The sequence below is a fragment of the Thunnus thynnus genome, chromosome 4, assembly GCF_963924715.1.
Source record: "Thunnus thynnus chromosome 4, fThuThy2.1, whole genome shotgun sequence".
NCBI lineage: Eukaryota > Metazoa > Chordata > Actinopteri > Scombriformes > Scombridae > Thunnus > Thunnus thynnus.
In genome coordinates, this window is record NC_089520.1 from 25,371,117 (window position 1) to 25,392,454 (window position 21,338).

A 21,338-nucleotide genomic window follows, 5' to 3' on the forward strand; every position below is an offset into this window, starting at 1 on the left:
TCGCTGCCAATCTCGTTAGCAAACACATTAGCACAGACTGACATCAACACACATAATAAGCAGCTGGTTGTATCAATCAAGACTGACATTTAGTGAACTAGATACAGCTAATCAGTCAGTTCTAAGTAGCTCAAAGATTCATTTTCCGCAATTTATCAAACTCTGGCCAACTGAGGAACTTAGGAAGTTAACAAGCACCAAATGCAGCAGTTAAACATCAGGCTGACACTGTGTTTTATCATTCAGGGTGTACGTGTGGCGCGCAGCAAATCAGATTTGTTCAAACGCTTAAATCGATTTAGGGGAGGGAGGAACTTTTTCTCTCAGTTTTTTAAAAATTATTTATTTTCCTCTGATTTATTCATGAACCGAGCCCTCTAAGTATCAAACCTCCAGTTTTCTCTTTTCCAGTCACTGGCTTGGCAGTGTAAGGCGTGAATGAATACTCGTGTGTGCTATACTACACACACATGCGTACATATATACGTTTGCACACCAGTCACTCACACATGCCTAGACACACACACACACACACACACACACACTCACTCACTCACAGACTTTGAGCAAGGAGGTGGTCATTGTTATGTAAATGTTAATAGACCTGGTGCAGCGAGGCGAAGACGGGAGTACAGTGACTAGAAGGGAGGGTTGCTGGTGCAGGTGGGGGTGTCGCCATGTAGGTATGTGGCACTCAATTACAAGAGTTCAAACCATTATAGCACCTTCGTCAGCACAGGACCGAGCACACACACACACACACACACACAATACTGTTAATCATACACTGATACACCCTCACATATATGCAGACGTCGACATTCTTAGACCTCTTGTCCTTTTTTTTGTAAGGACAAATGTCTGTACTGTCAGTTGGGTACTCTTAATACATTGTCGTAAAACCAGAGTCAAATCGGAGAGCTGAATGAGACGAAAAAATGAGCGTGGAGAAGAAGGAGTAGACGCCGAAATGTGTGAAAACATTCAGTGCATTTTTGTGAGCAGCAACTAAGAAGTTTTATCTCTACCAATCCAATATTGTTCCAGTTATTTATTAACATATTGCACATTTAAAGGCAAACAATTATGAAGCAGTGTGATTCCAGTAAAATACAAAAATCTGTCAAGTATATAATGGAACAATGAAAAAGAGCGTGAGTATCCCCTCCCCGTTAATACATGACTAACAACGTGACATCTGGTAGTAAGAATCCCACATTCTCTTGCTCTATCTGACTCTCCTCTTCCTCTTTACCAATTAATGGGGTTTCCTCTTTTCTGTGACATGATTAAAGAAGAGAAAGGAGGGAAAATAGAGAGAAACAATGTTAATTCCCTCTAACAGTGGCACATATGTGAGGAGATTGACCAAGATGCCGTAATTAACCAGAGAGGGATGATTTCCACGTCTTCTAATATTTCAGACACTTTTCTGTCTTTTCTCTCTTTCTCTTAATTGTGTTTCCTGCCTTTCCTCTCACATTCCTCCTTCCTGTCGTATCTTTATCTCTTGTGGTTTTTCCTGTTTTTTTTTTTTTTTAAAAAAAATGTGTGCGCTTGATTGAGTGTGTGCGCGCCCCATCAGAGAAGTGTTCTCATACACTTGTCTTGTACGTGATGCTATCGGTCCTAATGGAAGTCTAGCTGTCACTAGATAGCTCTGTCTTTCTCTCATCTCTCTCTGTTTTACTCCGCCGTCTTTTCCCAAAGGATGGCGTGATATAGCAGACTGATAGGGTTAGAAAAGAGGTTGAGATGGGTAGGGAGGTTAATGGTTTCTCTCTCCCTCCGTCTCCCCCTCCTCTCTCTTTCTTCTCAATCACTATCAATCGGCCGTACAATCGGTCCTCCTGTTGCTTGGCAGTGATTGGGGCGGAAAGATGTGGCTCAGACTGATTGTCATGGAATGAGGCCAATCAAAAGCTGGCATGGTCCCGCGGATCCGCTCAGAGTGGCACATCACTATATTCAGTCGCGTGCCTTAACCACAAGCCGCAGTGATGAGAACAATGAAGTGTCGCTCATGCATGACAGCGCAGGGAATTGTTTTGAATTTGAGTCAAATTTCTTTTCAACTTTCACGCACAGCAAGCCTCATCAGACCTAGTTATGAAGTATCAACTGGGGGGGAAAAGCTGAGTGGGAAAGCGGAATATCAAATTTTCTTCGAGTGTTCACTGTCAGAAATTACAAAAAGAAATCACACGATACCAATAGAATACAGTTGGAGAGACATTAGAACATATAATAACTAGGGCTGCAACTAATGACTGTTTTCTTTTAATTTCACAAGTACTCAGAGCCCAAGGTGATTTCTTTAAATTGCTTTGTTTTGTCCGACCAACAGTCCAAAACCCAAAGGTATTCAATTTACAGTGATGTAAAACATCACATAATAAGCTGGAGTGGGCACAGGTTTTCCATGTGCAGCTTGATAAATGAGTCATCAAGTCATCTAAATTGTTGACGATTAATCAATTCACCCAGGGCTACTTTCACACGGCAACTCCTCTGAGAGTAATTATAGAAAAGCAGCATTTGTCCACTCTTTTCCCTCCTCCTCATCTCTGGCCCAGTTCACACCTGGCATTAACATGCATCTTGGATGATCCGATCACAAGTGGACAGTTCTAAGTACATATTGAGGAGGACGCATTGAGATCTGATCACTCAGACCACATTTAGAGGGGGACTGGGTTGCATATGGCCACATTCTTTTAGCAATGTGTATGTGAATATGTCCTGGGCCACACTGAAGGACCACCTACTCAACTGACATCCTATGTGTAAGTGGAAATACATATATCTGTGCGCCAACAGTGTCATATTAAAGCGCAAAACAACAAGAAGAAGCCACAACAACAGACAAAATGGATTTTTATGGAGGGATTACATACAAAACATGCCGTCTGATTTCCATTTGGTCCGAAGAGTTTTGATTTTGTCCGCGCGCCAAGGCCTTTGCACACTTCTTCTTCTTCTTTTAATTACCAGCAGACTAGGTATGGGAAATGCATTTCTGCCTCCCGCCGGTTAAAAACAATGCATTTGGTCTTTGCAAACGGACATGATGTATGCGTATATTTGCATATAGAGCGGAGGAAGTGAGATCCCATCACAAGTGGTCACTCGAGACGCATATGGAGACACATTCTAATGCCAGGTGTGAACCGACGCACTTAGAACTGTCCACTTGTGATCGGCTCACCCAAGACGCATGTTAATACCAGGTGTGAACAGGGCCTCTGCTTCTCTGTCTGTGTATATGGTGGTGGGTCGCTTGGCAGTGCTAATGAAAATGCCAGCTGTGTGGCTCCTCACTCCTCACCAAGTCCATTTACTAAAGTGACAGAGTCATTTACCAGGCAGCCGGCCTCTCCCATCCTCACTTAATTAGAAGACCTCTAGGCCTGTCTACCTTAGCCGGTCACATTTACCTCTCTCTCTCTCTCTCTTTCTCTCTCTCTCTCTCTACAGTCTCTTTGTTCCAATTCCTTATTTTCTGCGGTTTTTCAATCTCTGTCTCATCCTTTGTCTCTGTCTCAGTTTTCCTCCTCTCATTCCACTTCGTTTTTTTCTCTCTTGCTCTCTGTCAGGCTCTCTCTCACATTTGGAGTATTATGGAGAAATAGGTACACAAAGAATGAGAGAGTGTATTGACCTGTAGTGTGAGATTAGCTCTTTTTTGGAAGTTAATGGGAATGTCCATGTGAGGAGGATGGTGATGAAGAGTGATGAGTTTCCACTTTTTTTTTTTTTTTTTTTTTTTTTTTCTTCAAAACTTTTGTTTGTCTTACTTTTTTTTTTACTCACTCACACTTTTCTCTTTGGGTTTTTTTTTGTGTAGCCACTCCTAACTGTTGATTTACTGTTCCACTTATTTAAGACATACTTTACCTCCCCTCAAAGATAAAGCCTTATCTTCTTATCTTTTTTTTCTGTTGTTGTTGTTGTTGGAAAAAAAAAAAAATGTCTTCAAAGGTAAAAACCAAGACTGGAAGCTAAAACTCCAGCTCAACAACAATGATTATCATCATTATTCAACTCTATCACAGACACACAGATGCCTCTTATGTTGTTCGCTTCTGGAGCCATTTTCATGTCCACGGCTCGCTTTTTCAGAGATTTGTTGAACGCTTATCGAAAGTTTTACTACAATTTTATTTGAAAGTGCCTCTCGTTTGAAGATGCTTACACAGACTCATACATTGAGAAAGTATTAATACAGCTGCAGCACAGTCTTTTTGTGGGCACCCTGTGTATGTGTGTGTGTGTGTGTGTACCGTGTATATGTTGCCTCACAGCAGTTTCCTAGGAGACGTGAATTTGAGTTGTCATCTTTATTGGCCTTGAACGTGGGCTATGTGCACACACAAATGACAAATAAATAAGTTGTTTGATCTGCCTCTTGTTTTCATCGGGATGTTGTATAGAAGAGGAGATCAAAACAGTATTTCAGAGGAGGAAAAACAGTGGCGCGGATGAACAACTGAGCCCAGCGCAGGAGATAGAGGATAAAAAGATAAATTAAGGAGGCGAAAGTGAAGGAGAGCCAATCGAGAGGGAGAAACAGAAGACAAAACACAATGTGAGAGAGATAAAGATAGCGAAGGAGGGCAGGAAAGGGCAGTGGGCTGAAAAAATACTGGCAGGAGTGAGTTTTAAGAGAGAAAACGAGAGATTGCAGCTATCACAGTAGGCACTATTTTCTTCCACTGTGACACATAAAGACCTAATTCACTAAAACAGGTCTGCAGCGAACAATTTGAGTCGACCATAATGGCCAGATCTGTCAATAACATCTCTGCAGTGTAACACCGATTTAGTATTTGGCCATCATTCAGCAAACCGAATGTGACAGCAGATGATTTTTTCGAGGGAACACAATAACGTGATTGCTGTTTCTCACTTTTTTCATCTCTCCCGCTACACAACCTTTACCCATCTTCCCTTTCTTTAACCATCCTTCAGCGCCTCGCCTTCCTCTGCAGCACCAAGTTCTGCTAGTCCTGTTTGCCTTGCCGCTTATCTCCAACCAGTCAACACATCGAGCTCCTAGCCAGCCATTGATCTCCTAAGCCCCTTACAATCCAGTCAATGCACACATGCTAACCCCGGCCTTTGATACAATCCAACCCCCTCCACACATACGGCCCCCCTGAGCAGGTATTCCTGCACTGGAAGAACTAACTCGCTTACACGGACGCCCTGTTGAGAGCTGTGTATCTGCGCTACGCCTGAGGGATAGCTGGAAAAGCTACCAGGAGCAGCTAGCACTCCCACTTCTAATGATCCATTGAAGGCGTGACACAGTGATGCTGATGCCAAAGCAGAAGGTGACAACATGAGTTACAGTCACTGCACAGTAACGACAGCCACAACATATTTTGTAGCTACAGTTGCACGCTATCAAACAGGGTCCACTTTTATCTGTTTTTATGTCTATTTCTCTCTGCCTTACTTGTCCCGGAGTATTTATTGGCAATGTAGGTAGGTATTGATTTTTATTTATTATTTTTATATATATATATATATATATATATATATATATTTATACACGTGCACATAGCTGTTCACTGCTAGCACAGACTAAACCATGAGAAGATGATTGACGATTATTGAAATAATGCAGGTGTGGTTAAGTTTACAGGGGATAACCTCTCCTCATCCTCCTACACTTGATTTCTGCTGCTTCACTGTTCAATAAGAAAAACCGTAGCAAGGAAAATGTATTACATATAAAATGTTTTGTTTAAATTGGAATCTTTCTCCAAATTTCTTTTCTTCTTAGCCACTGCTAGTTAAGATTAAAGAGAACGTTTTGGCTGAAAGGAAAAAAGCAATAAAAGAGCCACAAGTTTATGAGATTTTTTCTGGCAGCTGTATATGTGACATTTTTTCCAAATACATACAGTTTTCCTGAATGTATATCTGCTCTTTCCTTAAATTGACATCCTACACTTTGACCTTTGGGAGCTGTCCAGTATAACCAAATTTAAGTACTGTAGGTCCCTGAGCTGCAGGACTAGAGCTGTTTGAGGTTAAATGTTAAGCAAAAGAGGTTCAGTGGTAAGTTGTTCAGGGAGACACAGACATTACTTTAAGCAGATATCTAAAAATAACTGAAAATAAACTGTGATTTCTTCCACTTGGCTCCCAGTCAGTGTAACCCAGAGAAGAGGGCTCTCTTCTGGTAGACATCTTCGCTACACCCCCTCTTCTTGTCCTCTGCTATAGACTCTCCCTGTGTTTGAATGTTAAAAAAAGAAGCCGCAACAAGGCCGATCCTTTTATGTGTTTAGATTTAACAACCAATGAAAAGCTGCGCTGAAAGCTTTACAGGTCCTCTGGGTTTTGGGGGTGACCGTCGCAAAGCCTGTTAGCCGGACGTTTAAAGGCAGGTGATGGCGCTCTGTAAAAACAGATTGGAGAGGAAAGGTGGAAAGTTTATAGCAGAAAGGAGATGTCATGGCATTGCGATATGGTCAGGGTAGAGGGTTGACAAGCGAGGAAGCCGGAGTGAGGAAGGAGAATTGAGTTACAGCGGTGGATGCTATTGTAAATAAGGAGATGGCAAGAGAGAGGAGATGGCGGGCTTGGTTTATAAGGTCATTTAAAGGAGTAATGTGGCGCGCTGTCGGGAATTGGCTTTCATTAAAAGAGCCATCGAGAGAGACAGAAAGAGGAAGACAGCGAGCGAGCGAGCATGTGTGTATGTGTGTCTGTGGGTAGGCTCGATTCCCAACACATGCAGACACACATTTTTTGGATCTACATGCAGTTATACAAGTACATTCCCAGCTCCAGTAAAGCATTTTATATTCCCACTGGGAAAAACAACCATCATAGCCCCCCCCCCCCCAACCACATCAACAGTTTTCTGCCACTCCCACTGAATAGAGCTCATAGTGCCTTCACTACTACTAGTACAGGAACAATCGTGAGCAATAGGCCATATCTATCATTACACAGGGCAGTGATAAGGTTATGCTAGCTCACCAAGGACCCGTAGTGTTAGTATGATTTATGTGGACCATTGTCCTTAATCACAGTCATAATGATTTATGAAGAAGAGAGGGGGAATCGGTTGGCGTCCGCGGTGATACAAGGAACAGCCCATTCTCGCGCCTTCACTCCATTTTCTCCTCTTTGTTAAATCATAAACTATATGAAAGACATCCTGTGATGAATTTTTTTTTTTCCTCCCGAGGTGTCCAATCACATATCCTCAATTATAGCTGCTTTTTTCCTCATCCATCCATCCATTATCTGCTTATTCATTCACACTCCTTTCCCCCCCCCCTCCATCACCCTTTTATTTTCTAAGACACACCAATCCCTTGTTTCATCCTTCTTTTGGCTCTCCTTTCAAATGAAAACGAGACTCACATTCGTTCTGACAATGACACATAGCAGCCGTCTGCCACCATATCCCATCTACTCAGCACAATGTCCTCGCCAATTCGCCCTGTGTGTGTCTTCCATTACACCTCACTTTGCCTCAATTCATCCATCCCCCCAAGCACTTCCAGTAGATGACCACCTCCCTCTCTTCTCCTCCGGTCCCTACCGTTGCTCGTTTGCATCATTTCATCTGTCTCTCTGGCTCTGGGCAGCTAGCCAGCTTGAAAGCTACTGAAGTCTGTATCGACTTAAGAGCTGAGGGGTAACAGCGTGTTTCAGTCTGTAGAATGAATTCTGTTGAATGAATGAATGAGATGCTCGGGGAAGGATGACTCTCAATCTCAGACAAGATTGCGGTAAATCAGGGGGCAGATAAACAAGCGCAAGGAACCTGGAGAGTAATGGAAACAGCTAAATGTATAGCGGAGAAAGGAGGTAAAAGAGAAAAGAAAGAAAAGGGGGATTAGCGGCTCATAGTGTCAAGTGTTTTTGTCTGTCTGCCTTCTGCCGGTGCAATATTGTTCCTTCAAAAAGCCTGGAAGCCAGTCTGATACAAAGCATTTCAGAGCATAAATGAGTTCCATCATGTCATATCTGTATCATATCTGTGTTGTACTTAAAGCTCACGGAGGAATCTTGGCCCCAGTTTAATATTTCAGCGCTGCGTTCCTTTGTCCGCCCAGTTTCCATCCTGCAGCTAACCAGCTTTATCTCTTACTGCGGGCCTCTGCTTTCTCTCTTCCATATGTTTTCTTTTCTCTTATCCCTCCATACATCTCCCTGTCGCCCTCCTCCCATCCCTACTGACTAAAAGTCAGTCTCCACTTGGCCCGCCACCATTTAAGTCCATGCATACCACTTGGAAGGGGTTCTCATAGTAAAAGTTGTGTGTGTCCACGCTATAATAGTGTTACCCAAGGGTAAGGTTGTTAAATGCTGTTACTTACTGATCAGCCGGCTCACTCTCTGCTGCATGATTTAAAAGTAGCCTGCAGTGGCAACTTGATACATGCACACACACACACACACACACCATGAAACAGGGATCAAGCGACTCATCAGCTTGCGGCCCAATGGTGAAGAAAAGTTGAACGCGGTGCTGACACTTTCAGCACATGTGCACACACAGACACGCTAACACACGTGCCTACTTTGTAGCTCACTAGCATTCTGCGCATATGCTAGCAATCTGTCTGTCACACACTTAAACACACTCAATCTCTTGTGAATATCTTGAAATACACACACGCTTTCAGACCCGTTGGGGCCATGTTGTGAACCATCTGTCATCACCTTTAACTGAAGTGGAGGGCTAACTTGAACACTTGATCTTGTTTCTTAGGCAACATCTGTAGCCTATCACAAAGCTTGTACATCCAGTGTGTCTGTGAATGACTGACACACACACACAGTCTTTTCACACAGACGCCTTTCACACAGTGGCCTTGTTGCACAGGCTCTGTTCAGACACTTGAATTCACACTTTGGCTGTCTCATACATACATGTACACACACACACACACATACACACACTAGGGTCTGTCCTGTCCTTCTGCTCCTCTGCCTCCCATTGGTTTTTGAGGTCACCTGTCAATCACACACCGTTGCCAGGGCCACCTGTCAGGTGTCCCAGCATGCATTGCAAATCCTCTCCAGTACACGCTTCACTGGAGGCTGTCACACACCGCTGGACCAAAATCGCTCACCAGAACACACACATGCACAAAGAAACAAACTTCTCACAGGATAGCTCTCTTTCTCTCAGGGGAATGTACACACACACACACACACACACACACACACACACACACACACACACTGCGACTGTTTGCTGAGCACAAGTTTGAAATTGAATCAGTTTGATAAGCTGTCAATTGCTCATCTCCATCCAGCTGAATACACCTCTCATTTCACAAGTTTGATTACAATGAGGATACTAATTATTTCTCACCTCCCTCCCTCCCTCCCCACCCCCCCTCTCTCTCTTCCTATTCCTCTCGCTTTCTCCCTATAGGTGGTGAGAGTTCCAGTGGAGAGCTGCGAGCAGTACACTACTTGTGGGGAGTGTTTGGGCTCCAAAGACCCTCACTGTGGATGGTGTGTCCTCCACAATGTGTAAGTACCACACACAGTCACGCACACTTTAATTCACTTTCACCCTGGTATGCTTCACGTGCAGCCCATTGCAGTGTACAGTATATCAGAAAATGATGAAGGAAGTATATCAGAAGAAGAACACTTTGTTAAAGATGGAGAGGAAGCTCGCACCTGAATAGTAACAAACACAAAGTCCCGCGTTTTTAAAGTCTGCCCATAGAAAATAATTTAACGGACACATGTACTGTAGAGTCCAAATTGTAGCACCTTAACTCTGCACACAGCAGAGTGGAAGGATGACTGATGCAGCCAGCTGTTACTGGAGCGTGGCCTGTGTTGACCTCAGAAACTATTTTTAACAACATTTAATAACATTGGTAAAATGCTTCTAACACCTATTAATAAGTCACATAATTATGATTCATAGAAGAAATCTTAACTTTAAGAACTGAAGAGCGGAGTGATGCATTTGTCCTGTGTTAGCTTGTCAACTGGCTAAAACTGTTAATAGCACATAAATAACAACACGGCTTGGCAGCCTGCATCACAGACACCCCATTTATCTTAGAGGTATTCAGATTGTTTGTGTGTGTGTGTGTGTGTGTGCATGTAAGGAGTTTGGTTTGCTACATGTGTACTTTTTAATACTTAACACTTGGCAACAGATTTTAGCATACTTGTGCTGTGTCTTGTGTTTGCTTTAAGATGACTTTTTAAGGTTAGGTATGCAACAGTGATGGTTGAGATTTGTGGTAATGTTTAGAAAATAAATCTAATCACTCCTGCTATCGCTGTAGTGATATAACACTGTGTCTGTATGTAATCTCTCAATTTTCTCCCTTTGACTGGAGGGCGTGTGTGTGTGTGTGCACACAGGAGAGTGTGAGAACAGTTACATGTTATTGAAAGGTGACAGGATGTTAAACCAAATTTGGATCACCCCAAGCATTTGGCATAATGCCATCTCTCGGTACATTAATTAAACTTACAGAACATATCGCCAACCTGTCTTTCCTCCAGGCACACACACACACATGCACACAAATATACCACCTGGGTTTCTTCATTTCAGCAGACGCACACACACACACACACACACACACACATCTTTGAAAATTACGTACACAATCATGATGGTCTTGAACTGGCGATAACCCTCCATTTGGGCACATTTTGACCTTGTGTCTTGAACGCAGCTTGCTCATTTCCTACCTGATAGTGTTGCCAAATCAGACTGAGGCCCCCGCAGACAAAATGGGCAAGTATTAATAGGCAAATTATTTATAAGCCTCGTTTCAGCCCTCTGGTGCTTTTAGCCACATCTTATTAAGAGCCATGGTAGTTTCAATCAACAGTAGAATTGAATGGAGTGCGTGCACGCAGGCACACACACACACACACACACACACACACACTCACACCTTCAAACACACACACACAAACGCAGGTGTTTCTAGACAAATTAGCACACTTCATTCACATGAATACATACAGTCACACACCAGAGGAGCAGTAGAAGGAAAAGAGGTCCATAATGAGAAAACGTGTACATACCTTTGTGCGTCTCTGCTCATTCCTGTACAGTGTGTGTGTGACTCTCAGGGGAGTGGTTGGCAACAGCTTTTTCCTGCTGAGCGCGAGTGAAGGCTAACTAAACGAGGGGATGGGGGGCTGTGTGCGAAGGAAGCAGTTAGCATTTTTTTTCTGCCTCCCTCTTATTGTTAAGGCCTCACAGAGCGCCACATCAGCACTTTCCTCACACCGCCAGGACCAGTTGTTAGCGCGAAGGTGAAGTGATAGCTAATGCATTATGAATAGCTAATAGTAAAACCGCTACAATACAGGGCTGTATGCTGATTTTTAGCACGATCAGTTGGCTCGTAATGAGCGGGGGAAATTGCTGACCCCATTGATATGCGGCTGGTAGGAAGTGTATCATTTTTACGGTTCGGGGAAACTTTAATGATTGACTGTATATCTCCTGAGAAGTTTGAATCAGGTGGGGCTGTAAACTGAAAAGATGAGGGGGGGGGCTGGCTGTTCATATAGCTTAGTGGTTCTTGCACAAATGTCAGGGCCAATAAGGTAATGATGTAAAGGCCTACAGTAATGGCAAGGGGAAGCTATTAGCCTATTTGTCTTCTATTATTGCTCCTATTTCTGTGTGATGGTGATGGCTGTGCATGTTTGTCATCTTAATATGATTGTCATATTAGCTTAACAGTTGCTCATATCCATTTCTTCTCTCCTCCTCTCACTTCTTTCTCATTCACCTGTTCTTTTCTCCTTCCTCTCTTCTCATGAGGATACTTCTCTTTCTTCCCTTGTCTCTCTTTCCTTACCCTCTACCCTGTATCCTCTATCCTCTCCCGACTCTGTCTGCCTCTCTTTTACTGCTGCTCTTTAGTTGCTCACGTAAGGACCGTTGTGAACGAGCAGGAGAGCCCCAGAGGTTTGCGTCCGACCAAAGGCAGTGTGTGGAGCTCACCGTTCAACCAAAAAACATTTCTGTCACCATGTCTGAAGTCCAGGTATGTCTTCCCATGTCCATGGACTCAATTGTAGTGGAAATGTGTCACCTTGAAATCAAAAAAACAACATCAACAGTCTAGAAAGGTATAAAACACACACTTGAAAGACTTAAGCTCCTCTCATAGATCTAATCAGGCAGCTACACATCACATGAGGACAATTTTTTATTCTGGTGTTGTAACAATTCAAATTAAAATACATTTTTAAGAGAGAGGAGTTAATCTTTGGTTTTAAATCTTTGAAACACTTACAATAGCAAACTGGCACATGACTAGAGAAAACAATTACAGAAAAAGGGAAACAGCAGCACACAGATCACACAGCGCATCTGTAAGTGGATGTACATTATGTCATTGCTGTGATGCTTACTACAATCGGCAATGATGTGGACATTTACATACACATCCAGTCATGAAAATCTATGGAAAAGTCATGCTTTTACACCAGCAATGCAACTTTTGACAATGTACATGTGGATTTAATTAGGAATTTGCTTTTCTCAGTTGTGCCAGCTATGTCATGCAAATCTGTAAGTGTGTAAGTGTGTGTGTGTGTGTGTGTGTGTGTCAGCTCTCATTCTGTCAGTGGCTTCTCAGTGTAACCACATAGTTTTTACTGATTACACTTTCTTTCTGCACATTAACACGTACACATTAACCTTGCTGTAATAGCTGCTGCTGCGACTGACGCACGCACAAGTGCTCACCCTTTTTTTATTCCTGGTTCTGTCACACATACACACATACCCCAAGCTTCACTCACACTTCCCTCTCTCCCCCTCAACACCCATTAACCCTCATGTCATATCTTATAACAATCCATGTACACCATGTCCTTCCATTGATCTTGTACTGATTGTCTCCCTCTCTCCTTCTCCCTAGCTGGTCCTCGAGGCTCGTAATGTGCCCGATCTGTCAGCGGGGGTCAACTGCTCCTTCGAGGACTACGTGGAGACGGAAGGACAAATCCAGGGTGGACACATCTTCTGCCTGTCTCCCTCCATCCGGGACGTCATCCCAATCACAAGGAATAAAGGTCGGGACAGGAAGGGCAAAGGGTGATGAAGTCATTGGGTAGTGAGGTCATTGGTGGTAGACGGGGTGGGGATATAGGGTGACAGTTTTGGTGACATATGTGAGGAATTTAGTAATGAGCTCTTTATGTTTGCACTCCTTATTCTGTGTGACACTTTTTGTGTTTTGTTTGTCCATCATCAACCCATCAACATGAGCTGATGTCTCCTCCTAAGTTCTAGTTCTTTTTGTACAGAGGAATTGGAGAAGTCTCGAGCTACGCATTGACCAGAACAGAATTTTAATGTTACTGGATGATTTGCTTAGTCTGTCTATATTCAGAATACCTTGTCACCACCAATAACGCTTGCCCATTTCCCTTTCAAAGCCCCAAACACAACTCTGCATTTTCTACTGGAAATAGAACTGTTTTTGAATTCCCATTATCATGCATTATGCACCGTTGTCAGTTTCACTCTATTTACTTTTTTCTATCTAAACGACACTGGTTACGCCTCTAACTTCTTTTCAAAGCAGTATCTTCAGTGTGGTTTATCGTTATATTTAAAAATATCTGCATCCTTTTTTTTTTTTTTTTTTTTTTTTGCAGCGATTATGCACCTGTTTCATGTCCAATTCTGTCACACCACAAAGATGATAAAAACTTGTTTGCTACCTGCATTCAAAGCACTGAAGACATGTCAGATAGTGCGCTCGAAGTTTTCTCAAAGCGACATCTCAGTAGTTCTTCAACTGAGCCCATTATGCCCCATTATGAGTTCTCATCAGCTCTGGCATCCAAACACTGATTGGTGCTGCTATTTTTAATGCCACCCTACTGTGGCTGTGACATGAGTGGTGTGTTGCTAAGCTACAGTGTTTCTCTCGTTCTGTGTGTGTGTGTGTGTGTGTGTGTGTGTGTGTGTGTATTATCTCTTGAGGTCACACAAGTGAAATGAGAGTTTAAAGTGTGCCATATCAGTAAATCTGTTGTTCAATGTTATGTACACCCAATAAGCCAGAATCATTCTTTATTGAATAATTTTTTGAAAGTTTTTGACATATGTGGTATGTGTGGTATGAACTTAAAGCAATCTGTAAAGTAAAACTGTAAAGTGTACAGTGCTGTGAAATAATACATTTATCCACATCTGTCATTATGATTCAGGTGACAAGCGAGTGGTGAAGCTTTATCTGAAATCCAAAGAGACAGGCAAGAAGTTTGCCAGCGTCGACTTTGTCTTCTACAACTGCAGCGTCCACCAGTCGTAAGTTACGATTGAATTATCTGATGATCCTTTGCTAATTTGTGTTTGTCTTGTTTTAGTTTTTCCCTTCTTGCTCTTTTGAGAGATGGTCTCTCTGTCCAAACTCCCCATGGGCTGTCTCATGTTATGAGATACAGTTAGACACACACACACACACACAAATATCCTAACCCCCTTCGACGTCCACAGGAGGCTTACGTTACTGTTGCAGTGAAAAATCGAACGTGCTGTATATGAGGAACGATTGGGATATGAGATGGTAATTCTAGTCTTATTATCGTAATCCACGACACACACTAATGATACCTCAATGATTAATTCATTACACAATGGTCCGCAATACTGCCTCCCAATCATACACTCTAACCTCATTTATAACCTCTTCCCCACTTGATAAAACAAATATTTCCAGCTTTTTTTGAGCGCTCAGATAATCCGTCTGGTACTTATTTACACAAGACAGACAAAGGCAAATACCGTCAAACGGTGAATGAAATCTTTGTGCCATTTCTGATGTCTCCTTCACACTCCAGATGCCCTCAGCTTTTCTGCCCAATCGCAGTTCACTGCCTCTCCTAATCCACCTTCTGCTGAAAATCTCCACCACCCATAGAGCCACACGCCTAGGTCAGCCCTACCCTGAGCCCGATGCACCCTGCCAGGGTAAAAGAATCCTCCCAAGTCCTCCACCCCGCCCCACACGATACCCCTCCCTCCTGTCCATCCATGGCTGATCCAGGGGAGGCTAAAACGTCTGCTGGGGTATTAGCCTCGGGGCAGCAGATGGCTCGGAGGCCCCTGGGGTACCGCAGGGCTCCATCCTGGCTTCCCTCTGGATGTTAGATGAGCCTCCTTCGAGGATTGTCCGCAAACACACACACACGCACGTAGACATGCACAGCCACACCTCTCCCTGCTCTGTCACTTACAGCTCATTGAAGCCTTAAATGCCTCTGACACCTAATCCGGTACCGTGAACTTTAACCCAGCTCCCCCGTTTCCCTGCCCTCATACACAAATCCCCTGCCGCAACAACGACGATTAGCTCAGCTGGTTAAGGGTGTGGTGGTTTACAATGTCAACTCACGGTTAATTCATCTCCCATAAGGACCCCGTGATGTTTGCTCTAACTCTCTGTGCCTTTTCACTGTTGAGGGTCCAAGATGCAAATCCTTTGAGTACAAATTGCCTCATGTTCAAATAGAAAACACACAATTAAAAGAAAGGCATTGACTCATCATGGATCCATTGAAATGTTGAGTCAAATTAAAGATTACAATATATCTCCTAATATGGAAGTGAGCTCAAGCCAATTGTAAGAATCGCACGAGAAGTGACGCAGACAAGAGAGTCACCCATTCGAGGATATTACACCAATGAACTGATTAAATCCGATCCAGGGCCGATCTCGTATAGCCTCCGAGTGATGTAATGGACGCTTTTAATGAAGTTACAGATATGGCATGTTGCATCTTCGGGCAGCGACTCTGATGGCGAAGAGAGATGCTGAGATAAGAATTCCATTTGGAGCTGACACTCTGGCCCGCATACCCGCGGTGCCCCCCAGGCGTCAGTGTGTGGTGTCTGATGAGATCAGTCTGGTAATGTTATTGGCGTAATGACTTCGGGCCCACACGGCCACATGCAAGTCTCTGTTTTCAGAATGCTTGGTCATTCTTTACAGAGCCGAGTCTTTCTCTAATGGGCTTAGACTCAAAATACTGCTGGCTTTTACAGGGTGAGAGACACAGATGTTCTCGAAAACACACAGAAGCACGTTTCCAAGCAGAAGCAATATTCCGCCACTACATGTATTATTGCATTCAGTTCTCCCGACAGCGCCCGACATTGGAATTGCCCTATCTTGTTTCTTAATAGTTTACACTCACACACCGTCACCCAACCTCTATCCCAAAAAACACACACCCCTCCTGCTTATTTACTCAACTGATTACGTCAAGGCCCTTGCCTTTTCAAAAATGCCATAAATTTGCATAGTGATATTAATCTAATTAGATTTCCCACTGTTTCAGTTTAAGGGTTGCCGAGATTGAAATAGAAAATCACCCACAGCCATGATTGCTCCTTAATTAAATATTTCCATAAGCTTTCTCTCATTCCGCAGCCCTCTATTTATTAAAGATTGGGAGGATAGTCTGGCAATGAATTGGGGTTTGAATGTCTGTGTTACGCCGTATGAAGCACCTATGCACCTATTCTCGCTATGGTTAATGTGGCTTGGATAGTCACCGGGTCATTTGATGTGTGATTGAGGGTGCTCATGAGAGAAAAAAGTGCATTGAATGCCATAGAGAATGTCACAGTTTTTTTGATAGAGAAAATGTAAAAAGTGTGGATCCAAGGAAAACAGAGAAAATGAATGCAGAGCTTTGAAAGAACTACACAGTGAATTTTAAGCATTTTGTTTTCCTAGTTCTGCCACAATTTCTGACCCTATGATACACATTCAGAACGTACTCTTTTACCGTAAACTAAACACTCAGACATTCATCAATAAAATTATTTGTGTGAATATTTGGCCCTCGGTGTTTTATCAACCTCCTTGAATTTTAAAGGGATCCCGTAATGATAGGACAGACTATTGTAGAAGACCATTAAATTATTCACCTCCACTCCTTTTGAAATGAATAGTAGCCAATAAATAACTCATTTTGCCAAGTGCAGGAGTGTCAAACGCACCTCAGGATTATAGCGGATTATATTTAGCACTCCAAACTGACCGAGGAGGGGGGAGAGGAGGAAATCACAGCCTATTGTGTCAGGCCTGAAAAAACACTACTGCTCTAAAGCTAGCGTAGCTCGATTAGCATCTGAATATGAACGGATTAAATTAGCATTATGAGCGTGGCCATACGGGGAGCGTGTCTGCAGCCACTCAAAGCCTCTGAGTGGCTATAGATGATGGCGAGTGACGGGAAGGGGGAATAAGGACATACTGGGGGGTCTGAAAAAATTAGCCCACCCCTGGACAAGAGAGAAAAAATTATTGAACGTCCCCATGTGGCCCTGGGTGGGCTTTTCCTTAAAAGGGTTTGCACCCAGGCTAAAAGAGAGGTTTTGAGATCCTAAGGCGGCTCGTGACAGGGGGCCCTGGTTACTTCAAGGAACCAAAGAATGAGCAGTAGGGGGTTGTCAGACAGGGCCTAATGCTGGCCTTGGGTGGCACACATAATGCCACCTTCTTCTATTTCAAAGGGCATAATCATAAAAGTCACAGAAAGTTAGCAGTGGTTACCTGCTGATATTTTGCTCGTTATTTCAAAGTCACTGGTACACTAACAAGGTTGATTTGACATGAGTAAAAGATTAAAGTCAGATATTATCGGGGCTTAGCGACAGATGTGTTGACGGGTGTTTGGATGTGAACTACTAACTATACATTGTGCTGTTGCTGCTCGGTTCTGGTTACCTGCTGTGTTAAGTTGGTGTTGTACTGTATTTTGATGAGCGCTAATCCACTGGTGGGCCCCCAGCGAAAAAAAACTCTTTGACATTCAAAGAAGTGATTGTTGCCAAGCTAAAAAAAAAAAAAATACCAGTAAGCCACACAATGAACTTGGCTAAATTGCCTTGTGTTCATTTGTCTTGCATCAGTAACATCATTTGCTCTTTTGTTCTGTATTGCTCTTCTGTTTCTCACCAGCTCACTTGGGACAAAACATTGATCTAAAACCCCAGATCTTTGAATCTGTGCTACAGTGACCAGATGTCCCAGTTTGTCCGGCATTGTCCTGGTTTTAGGCTGGATGTCCCGAGTCCCGACAAATATCTGTAAAAAACTAAAATGTCCCAGTTTTCAACATTCATTTCCAAATTGTCCCGGTTTTCATCACTTTTAAAATAATAGTTATAATAATATGTTTTCAGGCTAACATAAATGTTTATCATGTTCTGTCCAGCTCATTATTACCTAACCAAATATAAAAACATAAACACTGCACCACGCGTCTGAATTCAACACTTATTTGTCTGTATGTGTGTCAGTCAATCAGTGTGTCATTGTCAAGACTGTTGCTAGACTATGACGCTTGCGGCTCTTTCTGACAGAACCTGTCAGTATGCTAACGGTTAGCCATCATGCCGAAAGAAAGTCAGTCTTTTCTAAAGAGCTCCAGGCATACTCCTTCCTTTGTAAAGTACCCGGCAATGAAAATGCTGCGTTCTGCACACACTGCAAGAGTACATTTTCGGTTGCACATGGTAAAATCCGATATAAAAGATCATATTAAGACAGCCAAACATAAGCAGTGGTTTCCCTGAGAGCTAAGAGCTCCAAAAAAGAAACTGTAACTAAGAAGAAAGACTGCAAAGCGTAAAGTACCCGGAAATCTTCTTAAAGGTAACTTTCTTTCTCGGTTTTTGTTATTAACAAGATGCAATTGTGATTTAATGTTTTGATGTTTTAATCTTTGTGAACTCACGAACAGCTTGTGGCATAGTGGCACAAGAGATTAGCAAGAGATTAGTACCTTGTTTTGTTAAAAAAAAAAAAAAAAAGGCGCTGTCCATGGTGTTGAAAGGTGTGCTCGGTAGGTGTGCAAAGAGCTGAAATAATTGTCCCCCTTCCTGATGAAAACGCCTATGGTGCATGCACAAGCGCATACATGTGCATGAACATGCAGTACACATAAGGGTCCCAGTTTCAAGGTTTGAAAAATATGGCCACCCTAATCTATGCACTGTATGCTAAGCTAACCTAGCGTAGCCTAATCGCTTTCCCTCCATTTGTTGGCAACATTGACAAATCTCCTATTTGCTCTTGTGTGGTATTAAGAGGCCTGTTATTTCCTTAGCCACACATCCCTCATTCTAAATGGACAGCTTCTCTCAGCACAATGCTAAATTGGTCAATTAAAGCAGCAGTGGGATTGAATTAAGCTCCAGCCTCTGATCTCGCTCAGAAGGAGGGGTCTGGGCTGGAAACGATCGCTTAAAGTGTGCACCTAACAAACGAGCGGCCCTAATTGATCCAAATGAATCCACGTCAGGGTTTGATGGATTCGTATATGTGCTCCATCTCAGAGCTCTAGAGTTAAAGCCCTCATTTTTCATGCGGATGAGGGGAAGGGTAACTGGCATTTTACACAGGGTTAAAACACACTTGAGAGCTTGTTGGGAGTGTGCTCATAGCAGTTCAGACAGATGCGCAAATTCACACCTGGCAAATGTGTTTGAATACAAATCAGGCTGCATGTTGAGCATCTATATGCACTCTTTTATTGTTATGGATCTAGACTTGCTTAACTTGACTGCATTAAATGTCATATTTTATTATATTTCCAATAAAGCATATGCTCGCACAATCCATGAATGCTAAATGAGTCACACGAAAAGAATTCTGAAACTGAACTACATGTTGAAGACAAAAGGCTTTACTAAGCTTTGTAATGAAATGAAACCATTTTATTTGTGTACTCATAATGGCTACATTAGATAATGCTACATGCATAAATGAGATACAGAGTAGCGTCTCTCGGGGGCTGAGAGGGGACCAATAATATGAAGCAGTGTTGATAAACTGTTCACTTGAAACTGTCTGGCTCTCCTCTATGGGTCCCCTTAGATGTGTACACACACACACACACACACACACACTGCCCAACTTCCAACCTAATGTTTCCTCCCTCTCCCATGAGGCTCCCACGCAGAGCCCCACAGGCTACACCCCCCCCTTTTCTATTTTCTCTCTCCCACGATACCTGGCGTCTCCACCTCTCTCAGGGAAATCCACCTGCTTTTGATCTCTCTCTCTCTCTCTCTTTCTCCCGTCTTTTTCTTTCAGCCTGTCTATCTGCACCTCGCCTCTGCTAAAGCAGGTGAATTTAAAATGGTGGAGCACTCTTAGCCCCGCGGATGAAAGAGAGCTTTAGACAAAGAACAGGGGGGGAGAGCTTTTTAAAATGAGACGGCAGCGAATGAAAGGGATGGATAGATAGAGAGAGAGAGAGAGAGAGGCAGAGATGGAGGGACAGAAAGAAAGGCTCAGGCCTGAATGGATGGAGAGAATGATACAGCAGGGGTATAGAAAGAGGGAAAAGAGGTAAAATATATGCAGAGAGTAGGCCGATTGTGAGGGAGATCATTGAACAGTTAGAAGAGGGTGGGGAGTGATGAATGAGGGATGTGAGGGGGAGAAAGAGGTTAAGACAGTTGATAGATAGGATGGAAGATGAGGGGGATGAAAGGTTAGAGGATTCCAGACAGGGTGGGAAAAAGTCCAAATTTGACAGTGGATGATAAATAGACATCAGGATAGCATCCTGATTCAAAGGCAGGAAATTTGAGAAAAAATTAATAGTTAAGTTAAAAAAGAAAAAAAAAGACAAATAATACAGTAGCTTACATAATAGCATTCAGTATATCCTGTGTTATATGGAACCACAGTCAGTACAGTGCTCAGTCCGATTATCACATAAAGTATAAGATGTTACAAAGTCGGTATTTTTTTTTTTGTCCCTGGTAAATTTTGCAAAATCACACCACCTCATTCTGTCCTGTTTTTGCCGTCACTCTGCTTTGTCAAATGAATGCAGTAAGATAAATAATTTAGACTCAAGTCAGAAAAGCTTCCTAACCGTCACCTCTCATCTCTCTCTGTTCCAGCTGCCTCTCCTGTGTAAACGGCTCCTTCCCGTGCCACTGGTGCAAGTACCGCCACATGTGTACCCAGAACGCCAATGACTGCTCGTTCCAGGAGGGGCGTGTCAACGTTTCTGAGGTAAGATTCATGCTGCTGATTCATACGTATTACTCGTCGTTTTTTACAGCCATAATACAATCCTATGTGTTTTCCTCTTGACACAAGTGTGAAATGTCCAAAATGCAGCCTGAGAGATGTGGTTTTCTTGCTTCTTGCTCTATATATTTGAGAAAACATACCATAGCTCCCCATCATATAACCACATTTTTTTATACATACACTGACTGTAGCTCTGATCATATAGCGAAAGCTTGATGTTCTCCCACATGCAAATACAAATTATAGCAACATTTTGGCACAAAT

At 42.9% G+C, this 21,338-nt stretch overlaps 1 protein-coding gene across 4 annotated transcripts in view; it reads left to right on the top strand.

Annotated features, from left to right (window-relative positions):
- The window catches only part of LOC137181837 (plexin-A1-like), a 194,967-nt gene that overhangs the window by 95,849 nt on the left and 77,780 nt on the right, over window positions 1-21,338 (top strand). For all 4 annotated transcript variants that reach the window (XM_067587888.1, XM_067587889.1, XM_067587890.1 and 1 more), the window contains exons 5-9: window positions 9,419-9,519; window positions 11,909-12,032; window positions 12,915-13,068; window positions 14,215-14,314; window positions 20,939-21,053. In XM_067587888.1, the coding sequence (XP_067443989.1) occupies window positions 9,419-9,519; window positions 11,909-12,032; window positions 12,915-13,068; window positions 14,215-14,314; window positions 20,939-21,053 (594 nt within the window). The remainder of the gene's footprint in view (window positions 1-9,418; window positions 9,520-11,908; window positions 12,033-12,914; window positions 13,069-14,214; window positions 14,315-20,938; window positions 21,054-21,338) is intronic.